The 21,497-nt window shown below is 32.9% G+C and overlaps 1 protein-coding gene across 1 annotated transcript in view; it reads right to left on the bottom strand.

Moving 5' to 3' along the window:
• ubash3ba (ubiquitin associated and SH3 domain containing Ba) overlaps positions 1–20,183 on the bottom strand; it is a 51,131-nt gene extending 30,948 nt beyond the window's left edge. The window contains exon 1 of the mRNA XM_087253565.1: positions 19,644–20,183. Coding sequence (XP_087109691.1) covers positions 19,644–19,771 — 128 coding nt within the window. The 5' untranslated portion in view covers positions 19,772–20,183. The remainder of the gene's footprint in view (positions 1–19,643) is intronic.
• Between the last annotated feature and the right edge of the window lie 1,314 nt (positions 20,184–21,497).

Here is a 21,497-nt window from a genome sequence, read left to right as displayed (position 1 = left end):
AGAAAAGACGTGTGCAGGTTTAGATTCCACAGACATAATCAGGATCACAACTACTGCTTCTTCCATTGTCATCTGGAAACTCTGAGCTTAGCACTGTAGTGTTTCTGTCGCTTAATTCTCAGATTCGGTGCTCAGTTTGGTTTTAAATTTAAATTGAAACAGGAAGAGGTATTACTTTAGCTTTAAAAGTGCTCGTCTTTGTGTGTCATGTAAAGGAAGTGCACACTGAACACTAACATAAATATGTATACAAATATACTGTGGTAAGAAGTAACATGCAAATGATGTGGCACATTTATTCACTATAAAATAGGTCAGAGCACAATGGTACTTCCACTATTCTCATCTGATACCATTACTGACTACACAAACTTAGCAAAAATTCCAATATTGTAAGAAATAAGTTACTTTTTATAGCTTTAAAGAATATATTATATAATAAATAGTATATGGATGAAGTATATTTGCAAAATGAGAGAACAAAAAAGTACGAGCAGCTCATTGTGAATTTACATGAGAAACCTAGAAAACATGTTAATAATATTTTTATTTAATTACTAAAAACGATTACAAATCACCACTTTGTTAATCCACGCAGCAGAAAAAAGTTACAAAAGTTGTTGACGCAGAGATTAAGGTCCCATAAAAGCAATTTGAAAGCAAAAATAAACTGAAAACACCAATGAATCACTCCAATGAAACTCATAATTAGCAGACATCGTTTACAGTGGCAGCTCCAACACAGAATCCACTCGTTAGAGGCTGAAATATTCAAGTAACTTTTTAAAGAAAAACAAATACTTTCAAATTTCAGATTTTTATTATATATTAATAAATTCGGATAATATATACACCATATAATTAAAGTGAGGAAAAAAGGAGTCAAAGAGTCTCAAAACAATATTTTATTATACATCTAAATAGTTTGAGATCCTCTTATTTACAGTTGAAGTCTGAATTATTAGCCCCCCCTTTTGAAATTTATTTTCTTTTTCCAATATTTTCTAAATGATGGTTAACAGAGCAAGGAAATTTTCACAGTATGTCTGATATAATTTTTTTCTTCTGGAAATTGTCTTATTTGTTTCATTTCAGCTAGAATAAAAAAAAAGTTTTCAATTTTTGAAAACACTTTAATGTCAACATTATTAGCCCCTTTAAGCGATTTTTTCCCCCCCGATAATCTACAGAAAAAACCATCCTTATACAATAATTTGCCTAATTACCCTAACCTGCCTTGTTAACCTAATTAACCTAGTTAAGCCTTTAAATGTCACTTTAAACTGTATAGAAGTATCTTGAAAAATATCTAGTCAAATATTATTTACGGTCATCATGGCAAAGATCAAATAAATCTATTATTCTAAATGAGTTATTCAAACTATTATGTTTAGAAACGTGTTGAAGAAATCTTCTCTCAGTTAAACAGAAATTGGGGGACAATTAAACAGGGGGGCTAATAATTCTGACTTCAGCTGTATCTTAATAATGCGTATAATGGTATTCTGTGCACATTTCAAAACCCTGAATTTAATTTTTCTGTTGAACACAAAGAAGAGATTCGGAAGTATGTTGGAAAAAAGCAGCCATTGACTTCCATAGTAGGAACAAAAATATATTGTGGAAGTCAATGGCTATTTTTTTTTATAATTTATCAGTAAAACAAAGAAACTCAAACAGGTTTGAAACAAGCGTGGGCTAAGTAAATGATGAGAGATCTTTTTTGGAGGTGAATTATCCCTTTAGGAAAGCGATAAGCATGCAAAGAAGTAACTCTACTCTGTTTTTGTTTTTTGTTTAGTTGGTAAAACTAGAACAGTGGTGGTGATACTATAAAGTGGTGGTGAAATTTATTGTATTTTGTTGTTGTTGTTAAGTTTCTTCAAATGTATACATTGTTTTATGCAACAGTAAAACATGTTTGTTTAATTTCAGAAATTGTGCTTTCTTACCCCTGAAATAATATGAATCATTTGCTTATGGAATACAATATTTAAAAAAAATATACCCTATATCAAATATCAGGTTATTTAGTTTGTCATCACATATCACATGACCCTAAAATGCAGATGATGGTTATTTACGGTACATTTACATTAAAACAGAAAGAAATATACTGCAACAATATCCCACTCTGTAATGTTTGAATTACAACATTTTTTTCCAGAGAAATCTCTCAGCGGTTGGTTTTGTTCTGTAAACCTAATAGGGAACTTTTACAGAGCATTTACTGTAAATTAGTTACAACGCAAAAAACAAAAAAACACTAAATTAATTACATTTAATTAAATAAAGTTAACATTTAACAGAACTGCATTAACTTAGTATTAGCCTATGTTGTCATTAAACATACAATACAAAACTAAAAAAAGATTTAGAGAAAAATTTTATCTGCTACACTGGTAAATATATAGTATGCTAACTAGGGCTGCAGCTATCAATAGCTGTGTTTCCATTCACCTATTTTCATGCCCATTTCAAATGTGCGTATATAAAAAAAAAAAAACAGTTGAGGGAAATGCCAATATGCACATAAATTTGAACATTTGCACATATGCGAACAACTGAGTACGATAAACTTCCTATTTTATAAGAAAGAGACGCAATTAAACTACGATGGAAACATTTTTACTGAACAAATTGCAATATGTGCATTAAAAAAAGTCACATGATTTTGTTATAAGAGACCATGTGATTGTAAGAATGTGAGTGAATGGATAAACCAGCAGGCTGACCGCATAGTAAAACATCTGAAATGCTGTTTTGGTCATTCTAAAACACCTTGACTCTTTCAGTATTAGTATTATTATATTATTAATTACATCTATAACAGTCAAGAGCGTCTACAGATTGTCGGGTGGTGCTTTTTGGTTTTCAGCGGGTTTTAGATTGCTACTTAACTATATTCTGATTTTAAACGATGAATTTCAGCAGAAATATTATTAACTAATAATATAATTACAGGATAAAATAAAAACAAGCTGCTTATTGCTGAAGATAAACATAATGAGCCAATATTATAAATGTTATACACAGGTAGCATTGATTACTACCAGTTTAATCTATTACATTTCGTAATCGATTAAATCACATAATTCACTTGTAAGTTTCAGCTCCACTAACTACGATTACCAATTGTGTACATAAAGCCATTTCTATGATAACAGCTACAGTAAACGTTAGTCTGAAAATAGCCAGATGTGAAGAAAGAAACAGAACTACTACAGTACATTCTGTCCCAAACATTTTAGATTATTCATTGTGATTTATTCATGCCTGCTCTATGATTTATTTAGCATTTGCTTATTCACAGCCTGAGGACATGGTGTGGATGACAAAAGAAATATCTCATCTCTCAGAATAAATTCTTCCATTTAATCATTTCTAAATAAATGCCCTTTCACTCAGTAATATGACACAACTTGGCAAACACTTGTCTAATCTTTCCACCAAAATAACCTTTAGTGCAAAATCTAAAGCTCATTTAGTAAAATGTCAAAGATGCACTGTAAAATGGTGTTACTGTTCTATTTGTTAATGTTCAGATTCACTATTAAAAGCGTTGGGTTCCACACAATTGATTTATGTTTGTACAATATGAAGGAATTATTTTAGCTTATTAGTTTTTACAAACTTAAGTGGATTGAATCTAAAACGATTAAGCTGTCCCGCAAATAATATAAATCAAGAGTTGTGTTGTATCAGTTCATTTTAAATTAGTTTGAACAAACCGCAAACTTTTGAAACATCTAAACACTTAGCTTGCACATGCAGCTAACATGAATGAAATGTAAGTTGTTATCTGCAAGTGTTTACAAAAAGAAAAAAATCATTTTAGAAAGATTTTAAACATTTAATAGTAAAAGATCATTTCAAATAACACATTTTGTAACGCCAAAAGTACTCTTATTTTATATGATTTACAAAGACATACTAAAAATGAAAAATATATTTTAAAAATATTAAGAAAGATGGTCGGTGCCTGTGGAAAGTGCCTCGACATACGGCAAAACACGGCAACCAGAGTTCGATTCCCGCCCCTATGCCGATCATTCTCCTCTTTCTGCTCCTCAAACTTTCCTGTTATTACTCCCTTTCCGATAAAGGTGAAAAATTAGAGATTCTTTACAATTATTTATTCATTTCATCTAGTGAAACTATATTTATATCACAATCTATATCTACATATATACATATATCAGTTGAAGTCAGAATTATTAGCCCCACTGAATTATTAGCGCCCGTTTATTTTTTCCCCCAATTTTTGTTTCACAGAGAAGATTAAAGTGACATTTAAAGACTTAACTAGGTTAATTAGGGTAACTTGGCAGGTTACGATAATTAGGCAAGGAGTTGTATAACGATGGTTTGTTCTGTAGACTATGGAAAAAAATATATAGGTTAAAAAGGCTAATAATTTTGTCCTTACAATGGTGTTAAAAAAAAAAAACTGCTTTTATTCTAGCCGAAATAAAACAAATAAAACTTTCTCCAGAAGAAAGACATACTGTGAAAATTGTCTTGCTCTGTTAAGCATAGTTTGGGAAATATTAAAAAAAAGAAAAAAAAAATCAAAGAGGGGCTAATAATTCAGACTTCAATTTTTTTTATATATATATATATATATATATATATATATATATATATATATATATATATATATATATATATATATATATATATATATATATATATATATATATATATATATATATATATAGTTTAATTTTTCCAGTATCGTACAGCCCTATTTTAAACTATGTTATTTTGGTAGAAACTGCCGTTACTGTAAAGTTTTAAAGATCTATTTGGCTTACATAGTGGAACAAAATTTCTGAATAAATGTGAGGACGAAATATGAAGGCAATATACGGTCACTGTTTGTTCTCTTTCAGTACTTTTGAACAGTTGAGCGTAGGGTAGCATGATGTTCAGCGGTTTGTACTAAGTACTCGCTTCTGCAAGCGCCACTTAATCTTTTGATTCAGATTCTGTGAACTCTTGCCATATTTGACATTATGAACACATATGTGTACGCATGTACCTCAGTGCATTTGAAGTTTTGAGCGTGCATGTGTCTTTCCACCCCCACGTCTCTGTGTCTCAGCACATATGGGTTCCTTTATGTCCCAGCAGCCACGGCACTCTCAAAAGGTCACAAACCACTTCCTGAAATGGGGCACTTCCTCTTAGCGGACAAATTTTGCACTGTTGGTTTACAAGGAGTCTGCAAGAGTAGGAGTGCTGTTCATAAAGCTGACATAAGTATTTGGATGACATCGATTTAGACTGAAAATGAATTAAAATGTTTCAAAACGCAACTTGCAGTGAAAACCGAAGGCCTTAAATGCAGTTTAAAAGCTTTGAAAACTACATAAACTAAAACAGGTACAAAAGTAGCCTTGGCAGCTCTGGAAAACTTCCTCAAATTGTGTTCAGGAAGGAGAGTGGATGTGATTTCATGTGTTTGTATTCTCAGGTAAAAAAAAAAAAAAAAACTAAAGCTGATAGACGGAGAAAAGCAAAACGGTAGGAGACAGTTTCACTAAAGGAATACATTTCTCAGCAACTGTTTTTTTCCATTGCTGACTTGAAGATGATGTTAGTTATAATATTTTTAACCAGCAATTTGTCTCAGATGTTTGTCCTAAAGTAATGTTAGAAGAAAAACAAAGCTCAGGAAATAGAAATATGTAAACAACAAATACCTTACATTGTCCAATTGACAATAATAGAATGAATACCGATGTTAAAGTATTTCTTTGGTCACACTTTATTTTGATGGTTCGTTTGTTGACTTTGAGTTACATGGCATCTATGTGCCAACTAATTCTCATTAAATTATAAGTAGACTGTTAGGTTGCGGTTAGAGTTAGTGACATGTACTTGCAAAGTTTCTTATAGTCAGTTAAATGTCTGTTGAAAGAGCAGTACCAACATATATTAAGCAGACAGTCTACTATTACTCAAATGGACCGTCAAAATAAAGTGTTACCATTTATTTAATTAATACAATCTTCAGAACACAATTGTAGTTTGTTTTTTGAAACAATATTTCCTTTAATAATAAGGACTGCCCGATGACCTGGGGTCAGAATGAGAGACACTCCGGACAATAGACATGCTCGTAAGTGGCCCGATTGAGCCAATGCTGCCTTGTTGCTAAAGTATAGTTTGCCTATTTGGCTGTTTTTCAATTGTGTGTGAATAGAAGGCAGAAACAGTTTGTGCTTTTAAGGCTTTAAATGCTACCTTCTTTGTGAAGTCACAATCACCATATTGCCTTTACTGTTCCTCTGATCTGATTGGATGCAATAACATAATTTTTTTCGTAACCTGGTAACAACCAGTAGAGCTAAGAGACGGCAACATGGCGGCAACATCAAGTTATGAGGCTAAAAGAAAATGTCTGCTTCTATTGTCTTGGAAGCAGACATTTACGTGGGTAGAACACAGCAAAAAAAATAAATAAAGTGAAGTTTTGCACAGTTTTCCTTCACGTTGGCTAGTCAGCCACCATTTGTTAAATAATTTAGAAGCGCAATAAATGCCTGCACATTTTCCATACTGCTCTTTTTGTTTGCATAACACTTTGAATTTTGTTCATTATACATTTATTAACATTTTGACAAAATTTAAATTCAATTAAATATGTGGCTAAGAAATAGCTATTAACTTTATGCCAGTGAAACTGTACGGAAATGCAGGGCAAGTAAAAACCTAATTGAGCAAACAGAAAAAAATCCTTAGCGTTGAACCCTGTTATATATTTAAATGAATATGTTTGGGTAAAACTATTTATATTTTGCAAACTACTGATGACATAACTTCCATGTAATTGTCATTGTAATGACACTGTCATTTAAAGACTTTTTTATATAAAATAAAAGGTGCCACGTTTTCAGAAATTATTATTATTATTATTATTATTATTATGACAAAATAATATCATTATTTACATTTTGGAATAAAAAAACATCTATATTTGCTTCAATATCCTTGATTTTCCAGTCACAACAAATGTAAACATTTGTCATTCTGACAACATTTTCTTATTTATTTAAATTAATGTGCGAGTAAAACGATTTTTATTTTGTGACATTATTTCCCTATTTAAAATAAAAATGTTGTCATTTAGAGATTTTCTTTAAAATATAAAAGGTGTTACGTTTTCAGACATTTGCATTATTTCTTTAGACAAAATAATACCAATATTTGGATTTGGAATAAAAATATTTGTTGAAATATGCCTGATTTTCAGTCATAAAAAATGTAAACATTAGTCATTCTCATAATTTTGCCTTAATTTAAAAGTAAAATAAATAATATTATCTAAATTAATTTGTTATTTGATTGAAGAACTGAAACTGTTAAAAAAAAAAAAAAACCTCTCTTGATATCTCTTTGATAAATATGGAACTTAAATGAAAAACAAACATTTCCATAGATTCAAAGTTTATAGTTAAAACATGTTTTGGAAAGACATAATTCTTCAGTAGTTTTGTTCAGCAGGCATGTATTAAATCGATTTAAAAATAACAACAGAAGCATTTATAATGTTACAAAATCTATCTAAATAACTATTGTGTTTAACCAAGCATGAATACTCTGCAACACACATCAATGCTTTAGTTGAATTTATAAGCTGAATCAACCAAACGATAAAGGACATCATAAAATGTTGTAATTCTTTTGACTAGATATCCAGCTGTGAATCCTGTGCAATGATTTTGTAGTATATTAAGAGGTGACTGGCTCTTGGTGAGCTCAGTCCTCCAGAATCTGCACTGTCATGGCCTTCCCACTTCCCACATTTCCTCATCATGTGATGACTCCACACACACAAAGCAGAGGCTTTGTTGTCATTACCAGTCTTTGAGTCATAGATTATTACGGAATATCCGAGAATGGACAAAAATGATCATGTACTGTAGTACAAACAATGAGGAACACAACTCTTTTTTTCTGAATGGCTGGAAAATGCTATTCATAACTAAAGTCCATACCAGATAACAGAAGTCAATAGAATCCCAAATACAGAATCCCAAAATGAGAACAGATATAAAATCAACACATGCACATGCAAGAGATAGCAGAATATGTGACTTCCATACAAACCAACGCATGGACAAACCCAGGGCCAGAACACAAACTATTTGAAGTTCATTCAAATAAGTGTGTTGTTTCTTACACTCACATGCACACGCACACACACATACGCGCACACACACACATACACAAAACGAATAATTTCAACAAATGTGTAAAGGGTCACTTTTTAATTTTCTGTTTCAATGGCTGTCATGTTGTTTTTGATTAAGGCAATCAATTTAAAAGAACAATCCCAAAAATAAACAAAAAAATAATTTTCTTTCTCTTTTTCAATCATGCAATACCAGGGAAAAAGCATCTCTGAATCTGGTGTGCAACGACAGACAGAATGAGACTGCTGAGACGGTGGATCTCAGTCCAATGAAATATGAATGCTACATGAAGCAAAGAGTTCTAAATGAAGCAAAAAACAGGACATGATGTCACAAGATGTGACAATATAAAGGACAGAATGCTCAAGCAAACCAGGTTTTATTATCATCAGTCACAAATGTTGCGATTACAGTTTAATTCAGATGTCAGGACTCTTTAGAAATCTTTAGAAAAGAGAAATCTTTACTCTTTTCCACATTTTATAAGTGCTTTGTGAGTTTTCCGCTGATAAAAATAACATCATCAGTACACCAAGCAGACACACAGCATCGTGTTGGATGTCTGAGAAAATCTTTTACAAAATGATCATCATAGAGGATTGTTTGTTTTGTACAGATTTGGTCTTAAAATAGCTGTGTGAATATTAAGCAAACCAGGGCTAATTTAGGATAAATTATCAACAGAAGCAAACAATAATGTGAAAATTTTCAAGCTCCAGAAAAAAAAAGTCAATTTGACTTTTGTTTGATCCAAATTTCCTAGAGATGTAATATTAAATTTAAAAACTGTTTATGATCTACAATGTTTATCAAAAGAAATTTGACCAAACTTGGAGCGATTATAATAGAAGAGGTCTTTCGAGATAGATCTGATAATTATTTGAAAAGCTCTGTTTTACAAAATTCCTCTGAATAATTTCTTCAAGAATTAGACTCTTCAAAGTCAAGAGTTTGATTCCTCAATTCAAGCCGGAGTTATCAATTTTGACACAGTCTTCACTGTGGCAAGAGTATATCATCATAAATGTTTGGAGTGTAAACAAACACAGACTCTTTTCACAAGCCTGTTTTGACGTGTTTAGCGCTCATCAGCATCCTAAATTCTTTTAAAGTTTTTAATATAAAAAAAAAAACTTATGAACATTTATATGCATTTCTGCATGTAGTTTACCTTCTTTGCTTCAAATGACAAAAAATAAATGATCGCTTATGCAAGGGGTTTCTAATGCAGCGTCCATGGGACAGGAGAGCAAATTTGATGTTAATTCTCTCATCTGGCTGCCGTCATCGGTCTCGCACTATTTTTTTTCTGAAATTCTTTATAACATCATTGTAAAGTTGTTGTTCTATTATTTGAGAAAATAAGATTGTAAAAAAAATATTGTTGTGTTCTCCCATTCACACTCTTTAAGATTTCTTTCTTTCTCAAAAGTATGACGACTTCTATTGAAAAACCCATGTGAAAAGGATCTATTTAACATTTTTGGTTGAACTGCCCCCTTAAGCCTAATCAACTTTGATGATTGTCAATATCAGCAACATCTATCATCACATTTTAATGACACACTAACTGAACATTTTCAAACTCAAAGCACCTTTGAATTCACTTGCAATGCCCTCCGTTCTTTGAACTGAATGTTTCCACCTCACACTCTCCTTTTAAAACTTGTTGCCTATACTCCCTCTCTATTCTCCTTCTGCCTTTCTTTAGCGGAAAATTTGTGCAACTCCTGCATCATCAGGCGAAACTGGAAAGAGTCCCTAAGCAGCCAGGACACAGAAACATCAGTGTTTCCACCCAATATATGAGAGCTTCCCACTCAAACTGACCTTGACGCACACAAACACACACACGCACACTTGACAGCCTGCTGATAAGTCTGGCCTCCACACACTCACACGGAAACCTCCAAAAACACCACCTTGTACACATTTGGTTACAGCATAGTTGAGTCAACAGACAAATAGCCTAAGTGGTTTCTGCCACCAGGCCCGATACAATCTGGACATATTTGCATCGGAAAATGTGCATTTCTGGCTTACAATGGAGTCTAAACTTTTAATAACACTGAAACAAAACTAAATAATAAAAAAAAGAAAGGAAAAAACCTGATTATGAAATATTCATGATTACTCAAAAATAACAGAAATTCATAAACTATAACTTACTCAACTTCTCCAAGTCAGTTAATATGCTGTTTTGATACTACCTCCTTTAAAACACATTTCAATGTGTGAACAAACTGTGCTGCGAGTGCATTGTTCATTTGCATGGCAACTTGACGTCAACAATAAACTCAAAAAAACGACAAAGCGAGTCTCTCATAAGTCAAGTAATTGGCACGCTATATGTAAACCAAATTCTTTGATGATTGTCAATATCAGAAACATCTATCATCACATTTTAATGACACACTAACTGAACATTTTCAAACTCAAAGCACCTTTGAATTCACTTGCAATGCCCTCCTTGTCAAAAACGACAAAGCGAGTCTCTCATAAGTCAAGTAATTGGCACGCTATATGTAAACCAAATTCTTTGTTGCTGGTTCATTTGATATTGGGCGGGAACGATGGCAAATCAAAGGCTAGTGGTCATGTACCTTCAACATTTTTTACTTTAGCAAATCAGTTTGAAAGTCTGAGTGAACACAAACAATCTACTTCATATTCAGAAGCCTGAACTTTTTATAAGCAGCAACAGACGATTTAATCATAAAAAAAAAAGATCTATAAGCATCACTTACACACTTTCCTTCAGCTTATTCTCTTTGCAGGGGGTCACCACAGCAGAATGAACCACCAATATAAAATGCGTACATAATAAAAATCTAAATTGTATGCAAAAATATGTTTTTAATTGTGCATGTGTGTGCATGGGGGTGTGTGTGTGTGTGTATAGGCATGGGTTGGTATAAAATTCTGATGTTATGAAAACCTCAGATAATTTTTAAAAATCTTTTTCCCCTTTGAACACAATCTATTTTATTTTGAGAAACTTATATTTTGGAACAGTAAACATGTCGGGTTGAACAATTCAAATTAATCATTGACTTCTGTCTTCATTAGTTCAAAAACACAGATGTCTTTCAACTAAATAAATAAATAAATAAATAAAATCTAACACATACTTTAGGTACGGTATAGCAGAAAGTTTTGGCGGTTTTAAATCCTTGACTTTTCCAAGCCGCGGTATATCTTGAAAATGGTTATTGTCCCATGCCTATATATGTATACATACATGTATGTGTGTGTGTGTGTGTCTGTGTCTGTGTCTGTGTCTGTGTCTGTGTCTGTGTCTGTGTCTGTGTCTGTGTCTGTGTCTGTGTGTGTGTGTGTGTGTGTGTGTGTGTGTGTGTGTGTGTGTGTGTGTGTGTGTGTGTGTGTGTGTGTGTGTGTCTGTGTGTCTGTGTGTCTGTGTGTCTGTGTGTCTGTGTGTCTGTGTGTCTCTGTGCGTATTGATTGAAAATCAAAATTATTAGCCCTCCGGTCAAATTTTTATTCTTTTTCAAATATTTGTTTAAAGTAAAAGTTATAAACATACCAAGGTAACAGTTAAAGTATTTCTAATAACAAAAGTCATTATTAAAAATTAATTATTACAACTATTATTTTTAAAAATGTTGAAAGAAAAAAGCTTCTCTCTGTTAAACAGAACTTGGGAAATATTTTTAAAGAACCAAAATTTCACAGGAGGCCTAATAATCACATATCACTAATAACTAACTAATAATAAACAAATCCCTTTATTTCACAAAAACCTCCGGTCCAGTGGTTGCACATCACTGAGTGCAAAAAAAAAAATAAAATAAATCAATGTCACACTGGAAGTTCTTGCCTAGGCCAGATACTGCAACAAAGAGCTAGTGCTTGTAAAATAATGCCTAACCAAGGACTAAAATTAGTACACTTCAAAAAACACACTGCAATTCAATCAGTATGGTACAATTAAACAAACTGGCTTACGCAAACTTAATTGGAATGTAGCAAACAGCCAGTAAATAGTTTCCTCCCACCATTCAGTGTCAATGACAATCATCTTTTGTCCAGAAAGACTGATTAAGACTCCTCTCATGCATGCTCATGTTTAGCTTATTACATATTACGACAGGGAAAGGCTGCCGCAGACGTCAAATGTCTAACCTTCTCAGTCAGTCCTTTAAAGCAGGGGTTCCCAAACTTTTGAGCCTGCGACCCCCAAAATAACAATTCCAGTGACTTACGACCCCCACTGACCTTGGAGGTGGTTATAAATATACATACGTGGCGCACACAACAATAAGCCTATATAAACACAAACATATTGACAACACAAAAATAGTGCAACAGTCTACTGATCGTTATTTATTTATTTTTTGTCATTTATTCACTTGTTTAAGTTAATATTAACCTCATCTAATGAGACTGGTGGGCACAATGGTTACTAGACAAGACTATTCTTGATTAATTTTGGAGAACGCCACTTGTAGATCATCCTCTATATTCAGTTGTTTATGATTTTTTAATCTTTTAAAAAAAAAAAACGTTTATTTTTAATATAAGTGAGTGCCGTAAAGGTGTCAAAGTTTACCATGATCCTCTAAAACCAGACTGCTGCAACAGACACCATTAATAATGAATATTACAATTAATATTATTAATATAAATGTAAACACCCCAGGGGTAGCAATACGAAGGGGAAAAAAAGAATAAATTAAAATCTTGAGGCTGATGGCTTTTTGTTTGCATGTTGTTGTTATTATATTTAACTAGTAAATACTATTTTTATCTTCTGTAGGATATTGATAAAATAGGGTAATTCTAATAGTTCAATCAAGTGTATTGGATTTTTTTTTTTTTTTTAAATCACCAAATGACCCCGACTTTAGGAACCACTGCTTTAAAGACTCATCAGTGCAGACACATAAATTGTAATCTCCTAAACTGAGTCTGCAAAAAATAAGCAGTCCCCCTTGACTGATTTATATGTGAATAAACACTGTTTAAAGACAAACTCGGAACTGTATCCATTCTATCACTTACTTAAATAGATATCTGAGCTGACAATTAACACGAAAGAAATACAAATCTGAAATTTAAATGTGCATATAAAAAATTATATATAGTACAGATGGCATACTGTCAATAAGAATATTGTAAATACACTAGGATATAGTGATATAAATAGGATATAGAATTTTATTTTTTTTTAAATCACATGATGCACACTGAAAAATTATCCGTAAAGTAGCAGTTTTCCATATTTTGTGATTCCCGTTTTAACTTTTTTTCCTGTTTATTTATGCTTTTGAATTGCATTACAGGACCTTGATCTTTCTTCCAACAACTTTTAACATTTAAAAGTGAGAAAAAGTTACTTTTATGAACATTTTTAATTGTTTAAATTGATATATTGTCTGGGTTGGTGTTGTATATTAAGTACAAAAACCTTGTAATAAACTGCCAGTACATTTTCTGTTATTTTACATATTTATTTCTCTGTTTCTTATACAGTACATTATATTATTTCAAACTACTAAAATCATCACCTTGAAATTATAAGGTTCTATCTGCATTCTGAATGATTTTGTGATATTTTGAGCTTTAAAGTTTTTGCATTCCTTAGCAAAATGAGTGTAACATTTGTTTTTTAAATAAAAAGTCATAAAATGTAAACAACTTATAAAAATAAAATCACATCATGTAAATAAGTTGTTATTTAATAAGAATGTGTCAATAACTCAATTTTGACCAAAATGTCAGATAGAACTTTATAATTCTAAGGTGATGAAAAAAAGTTACTTTGCTAAACGGTTGAATTTTCAACAGACAGAACAGAGATCAAGGTCTCATAATGTAATTCACAACCATAAACAGAAAACTCTCATGAACTCTCGTGAAATATGGAAACTGTTAATTAACAAATATTTTTTTTACAATGTATAACCAAATCTTTATAATCTTTACATAATCAAATGTCTTTATATTATTTGTTCTATTAAAAAAATAACATGGCATATTAGCAATACAATTATAATAATAGCTAAAATAAATACAATAAACATATGTATAATTGCTTATTAATAATTAGTTTTATATCAATTTTAATTATTGAAATTAAAGTGACATAATTTACAAAACCATATTAAAATCTTGTAAATTACTACTTTAAATAAAAGGATCATTGACTAATGTCAAATTAAATATTCGGTTTCATTTAGGATAAATAAAGAAAGAATTGTACAAATGTGGCAAAAGACATAAAAAATAAACTAAAATAATGAACAACATCCAGTTAAGAGCCAGCATAGATGTCCTGCTGTATGCAATATTGTACACTGTATTGCAAACTACATGTCTGTGAAAGTATCAATACTCTCCCATGATGCATATTTGTATAAAAACCAGTTCAAGATAACGATACCACTTTCTCAACGAATATTTTAAATTGGTGTCATTTCTAATCCTATTGAGGACAAGGTCAGCCACATCTCATGTGTCCAAATACCACCTTTTTTGAGTGATTATAAAAACAAGACCGATTATTAATCTACCAAGCGCCCTACATTCACAGCACTTGATGACTAACCCTTAAGCAAACTTTTAAATGTTGTCAGAAGCAGGCAGACGAACCATAGAAGGCTAGAAAACTAGCATACCGCTGCTTCCGATGTCAGCAAATGACAAATATTTGGCCAAATGTTTAGAATTCTTATGTCAAGGACACACTGACCAGCTTAATCCACATACATTCATGAACAAAATCAACATTTTTCAAGGACCAAATCCTTCATCTGCAACCCAACCGAGATTGGATCTGATTCATCCTCAGCATGCAATAAAGACATCCCGCCCCATTCAACTCTGTCTGCTCTCCTTGGATTAAACACGAAAGGCAACATTTGGCCTGCACAATCCCAATCTCAACATAACATCGTAATAACCCAGAGGCAAGGAGGATTCCGCACAGATTATAGAAACTGCAGGATTAAGTCCCAATGAAAAGTAAAGACACAAGGGAGCTACACAGAGAGAGAGAGAGAGAAGCTGCGAGTGGTTTAAAGAAGCAGGGATGAACTGTAATTTTGATGAATGGGAATCTGGCTCGTCACTGACAGCAGCCTAATGCAGCCTTCATGGTTGGTTGGCGGTACCTTACTCCAGCCATCCTCCTCAGTGTAGAACAGTGATGGAAAGGACAGATGTTCAGCTTTGGCAACTAAATCAAGAGACTCTTTGTGGGTGTCAAAAAGTAGTTTGGTGCCACATATGGTACAACGACACTTTTTGTAAAGATTTAAATTGTATTCATTGATTTTCTTATTAAAAATACAGCATTGTGTACAGTGCTCAGCAAAACTGAGTACATCCCAGACTGAAAATGAATATTTTTCTCCATTTCTCAGTGAGCAATGTATTTTGGTGCATTTAAACAAAACAGATTTATTAAAATAATATTTTAGTCACCAACACATTTAGAAGCTGAAAGATAATACAATTAAATTCAAGCAAATTATTACAAATAATAATGTTTCAATTTGGTTGCTTCTCTTTTTTCCTCTTGTTTCAATTTGTGTTTAATATTTTTTTTATGACATAAATTTGAGTGTACTAGTTTTTGGACCGTTTTTATAAGTTATTTTGTTAGATAAGCTCCCGATATGGCTTCAGTACTGACTAATCTAATGTATATGCACAAATATAATATTGTATAGCTTCCTATTAAACATATGAATTTAAAAGAGATATTTGTGAGGGGTGTACTTATATATTCTGAGCACTGTACATATTTATTAGGGGTGAACATTATGGGGAAAAATGCAATATGCAATGTTGTTGTGTGTTGTGATGATAACTATATTTCTTCTGATATAACCAATTAAAAAAATATATATTTTATCAGCTATTTTTAAAAATAATTTATTTATGGAATGATTAGTGATGGGCACAAACTAAATCACGATTAATCGCATCCATAATTAGGCATGGGACAATAACTGTTTTCAAAGTATACCGCGGAAAAGTCAAGGTTTTAAATTCTGCATATTTTTCTGCTATACCGTTCCTATAGTATATGTAAGATATTTTTTACTTTATTATTATTATTTTTTTTTTATAAACAGTATCTCCAGAAGAAGATATCCGAAGATGTAGAGCCCTACATTTGAGCCTGAGCTCATCAGGGCAAAACTTTTTTTATGCCACTAGGGCCGGGCTTTGGGACAATTTTCACATCATAGCTATCACGCAGATCGGGCTTCAGGCCTGCCTTCGAAAATAATTCCAAAAAAGGTTTAATGAGATCTAGTGCTGCGTTCCGGATGCCTTGCGCATACAGATTTCCAGCCAAGTACAATGAAAAACATAAAGAGAAAAATTGCCAATGGTGAACTTAAAACTGTGAAAAACGCTAGAGGAAAGGCAAACTTCTGGTCAACTTTTCAAATAGTGACAACTATAAATGATGAGCCAACTAGTTATGCACAATGCATAACTTGTAATTTGAGTAAACTCACTGTGGACCACCACACACCGCTTGGATATCAATGTCACATAAAAAAAACTAAAACTTACATTTAAAAAACAAGAAAAAAAACTTGTGAATAAATTATTCTGATAAAAAAAAAAACGAAAAAGAAAAAACATAAACTTTCTATTAAATACAAATCTGGTCTATTTTGATGGCTTAATACCAGTATAAGCTGTTTGGTGGAAAAAAGATGGGCTTCGGGTCAGACTCGGGACTCTACCAAAAATTTTAATAAGCTGTTGGACAAAGAAACATTTAAAACATCTAAAAATCACCCCTAAACTTTTGACCAGTGATGTTTATTGCAATAGAAATATAATTCCACCAGAAAACTTGAATAGCTCTATTTGGAAAGAATTCATTAATTTAGACTGATTTGGGATTATTCTGTGTGTAAATCATGTAACAGCATACAACATATTGTGCAGCCCCAGTGTAATGCGTATATTTTATTATGTATATTTTATGAGAATTTTTACATTTATATCTACATATGAAATATGTATATGACAAAAATTATATATAAATTTAAATAACTATGTATAAAAATTGTTTTGTATGGTGTGGTTTTATGTATATATACACGCATGTATATAAATATGATGCACATAAATTATGTCAAAACAAACTTATTTTGGATTTGATTCATTTGGATTACATTAATCTTTTCCCAGAACTAATGCTCGTTCTAAAATAAATAGGTCATATTTTCTGAGCAAATTAAATACAAATAAAATAAACTAAAACAATTAGACTTTATAACTCCACATATGACTGAAAAAAAAAACAGCGGAAAGTCAGATTGTTATTGGCTGTTGTCATTTTCCGGTCTTGTCTCACAGCATTAGTATATATTTTCAGCTCTAGGTTCAGCTTACAACACCTACTGGAGAGGCGTGGATGAAGATAGTTTCAAGTAACTTGAAATGTCTAAAACGCCTGAGAAATTGTTTTCCGAGTTGCTTTTCAGAGGGTCTGCAAGGTTTCTGCTGAACTAACATACCCAACACTGCACAATAAGAGTACACTAAATACCAAACAAAACCCACTTTATTTTACTCAGTAAAAACATAGACATATAACATAGAACATAGACTATAAATTAGGTAGAGTGCTTATTGACTCAATCTGATTTAACTATTAGCTTTGTTTGGCGGTTAATTCTTTACGTTTTTGCTTTGCAAGCAAACGGCTCATGCTTGAGAAATTCTCAAGACTCCAATTGCAAAACAAGTAATTCTATGTATATTTGTCACTATAAACTGTCTCTTGCACAACAAAGCTGGTCAAATTATACAATAGCAGTGAATGCTTTTCTAGAAGACTAACATGTATAATAGGCTTACGAGGCCCTGCACAAAACATGAAGTCAAATCAAAATCAAATAAATTAAGGACGAAAATAAAGGATTTGTTCCAAGTTACTATTAGAAGACTTATTTTAGTAAATCGTTGCCACATTTAAAAATCATTCCCATATTTAGCTTTTAATACAACAGAACAAATTATTACACCATATGAACAACTGTGCACACGATACAATAATTTTAGGCCCTGGAGAATAGGTTTTGTTGAAACAAGTGGTAGTTTATTAAAATAACTGAAGGAGCAAATACATAAATGTAAGACTTTACAGGACGATTCAAGTTTTGACATTGGTTAACATGAACTAGGTATGAAAAATAATTATAAAGAATTATTTCATCTTAGTTTATATCAATATTTACTCATTAAAATCAAAAATTCCATTTTTTTATGAACTCTATTCATGAACAGAGGATTTGGAACAGCAGGAGGGGGAGTAAATGAGGACAGAATTTTATTTTTTTAGGGAGGACAATGACTTTAACTATAAATAATTTTAGACCCTGAAGAATGTTTTGTTGTAACAAGTGGCAGTTTATAAAAATTACTAAAAGAAGCAAATAAATGAATCTAATACTTTACAGAACCGTTCAAATTATTAGTAAATAATAATGATTATAGAAATAAATCATTATTCATGTTAGTTAATTTCAACATTTACTTCTTAAAATAAAATTATTTTACATTTTATATAAAACCTCAGTTACAACAACTCTATTCTTATTATTGAACATTAAATAGCAATTAATACTGTAGCATTCCAGCTGCTAATTTTCATTTCATTTTAGTCCGTATCATTTCAACCCTGCATAAATCATAAAAGAGGATTTGGAACGGCAGGACAGGACATGATTTTTGGGAGGACAATGACTTTAACTAATCATTAGACATTATTTTAAAGTGTTGCCATAAATATACTTGGACTATTTCAGGTTTGGCTTGTTTAGTAATTGTACAAAGCAAATAGTTTAAGCCTGTCATTAAAAAACTTGCTCTGAAAAGTGAAAAGCCCGTGCAAACGCAACATCTGCAAAAAGACTGATATGTTAAACACAAAGTTTTGCTAAATAGTTTTAAATCTTTAAATTATGACGTTTCCCCATTCCAGTGCGTAGGCTAGTCAAAAGGCAATAAGCTGGGATAACTACTGAAAAACATGCTGGGCAGCTGACAGTCATTATGGATGCGCGGACACAACGCCAATACGATGGACAGCGATGCTCTGACCTCCCAGCGGTCCAACCTCATCCGCTGGTAGCAGGAGCACGTCCTGCCCTGAACACATGCAGCAGGGTTTCATCTAAAACACGGTTTAACGAGGCAACAGGAAAACAACTTTACACTCACTATGCCTTCGGCGATTGAGCCCATTTCCCACTTCGTCATGTTAATCAATGACACAACAGACCGACGCCATTACAAAGGCAACTTCCACTACAGTGTTTTAATAAATATCTGTCGTGTTTGTGTACTAGAGCTCTTATCACATGCGTCTGTCCTCTCAACGTTCAGGCTACAGCTGTGATTACAGCTGCGTGATGCTCGAGATGAAACTCTGGTACTTACGCCCTGGTTTTTGGGAAGCCCATTGACAGCAAAACATCCAGGCTGTTTCCATGTTTGACAGTTGCTGGCCGGTTCTGCCTCTGCATCCGTGGAGCGACTTTGGCATAGAGGTCTTCTTTCGCTGCCATGGTTCAGCTTTCCATTGGGCTCGAGAACAGCGGTTTGCTCACTTCTGATGCGTCCTAACGAACGGACACGACACACATTTAAAACATCGCTACAGTATCTACCGTGAAGGCTGCTTCATGAACGCTCCGCATTATTCCCCTAGTCGGACAGACAGAAGTCTCGGCGGACGCGCTACAATGTTTCCAAACACAAAATGATTTGAGCTTCCTGCTGGAGCGCTCATGTCATTACAGTTTGAGAAAGGGGTCACCAGTCGGAAGTCAATCTCGTTCAGTCCGCGTATCGACAGCCATCTCCGTCGGTGCCTGTCAAGGGAAGAAAAACCATCCGCCGGAGTCTCTCGCGTCTCGCTGTGCGCTCGAAAATGTTGTTGCGGGCGCGTCGCGAGCGAAATCTATCAGTACTTGTTACATCGGTTCCTCCTCGACATGACTTATTTATGAATGGAGTTGACTGAAGGCGTAAGCAGCCAATTAGCAGGCAGGATGTGAGTGGCCCCGCCCTCTGGTTCTTAAAGTCGCAGTTTTGAAAAATGACGTTCAGCAGATGCGCTCGAATGGCAGGCAGAGCATCATCGTCATTGACGTTTGCTCACATTCAGCCGAACGTTCTTACGTAACTGTGCGCAGGTAGAACGCAGGAGGATGATCGGCACTAATATTGTGTGATGTTCAGGGATCGTATGAGGCCAAAGCTGAAGTCAAATCTTAAAAAATCGCACATTCACAAAACGCAATCAATGAACTGTAAGTAAAGCTTGATTGTACAAATTATGTGTATTGGATTTACCCTTGTGCACTGTTTAAATTTACTACCCTTTTAAGTTAGGGATGAAAACATCCACTGAATTAATCTGCTGCAAAAATGCATCAGATACACAGACACAGACACACACAGACACACACACATATATATATATATATATATATATATATATATATATATATATATATATATATATATATATATATATATCATCCTCCGACCTCATCAAAACTATAAAACTGTTTAGCAAATTTACAGGATTTTAACTCTTTTTATTGCCAAGTCCACAAATGATGTCACTGATTTTGTGGGGGGGGGAAAACACAAAATGATGTATCTTTAGTATAAAAAGTAATTGTGGACTGGATTTTTTTACGTTTTATTATAGTCTTGATCATGTGAAGGATTAGTAACATTGACTTCAATGCATTGTTAGGATTTTTTGTCCCTTATTTACAGTCGTTGGCTGTTTTTGCCCCATTGACTTCCATTATAACCACATTAGATGGTGCATAAACACAGTCTTTGTTTTTATTTACTCCATGTAATTCTAAGAGCTGAGATGCATATTTTCTCAGACACACCAAGGTAAGTGCGTAAAGATCACCCTCATACTTTCACTCACTCACTCACTTACACACTCTGCTGTTATACTCCATATAAAATCCAGAGCTTTTTTTCTGCACAGGTCAATCTAACGATTTATTGGTGATAACTGATAATTACTCATTTGACCTCTTCCCAACAGGGAAAACCATCAACAATTAAAAATGCATGATTATATGGGGTTTTACAATAAAAAAAAGAAAAACAATGCAAAGGCAATGTTGTTTCACGTGTCCAAAATTTTAATAAAAGGTATAAAATAATTTAAATTTGGTCCACAATAACTTTTTTTATATTGCAAATACATCATTTTGTGTTTTTTCCACCAAATTAGTGACACCAATTATGAATTAA

Source organism: Danio rerio, chromosome 5 (assembly GCF_052040795.2).
Source record: "Danio rerio strain M-AB ecotype USA chromosome 5, GRCz13ab, whole genome shotgun sequence".
Classification (NCBI taxonomy): domain Eukaryota; kingdom Metazoa; phylum Chordata; class Actinopteri; order Cypriniformes; family Danionidae; genus Danio; species Danio rerio.
This window is presented reverse-complemented; position numbering and strand designations above follow the sequence as displayed.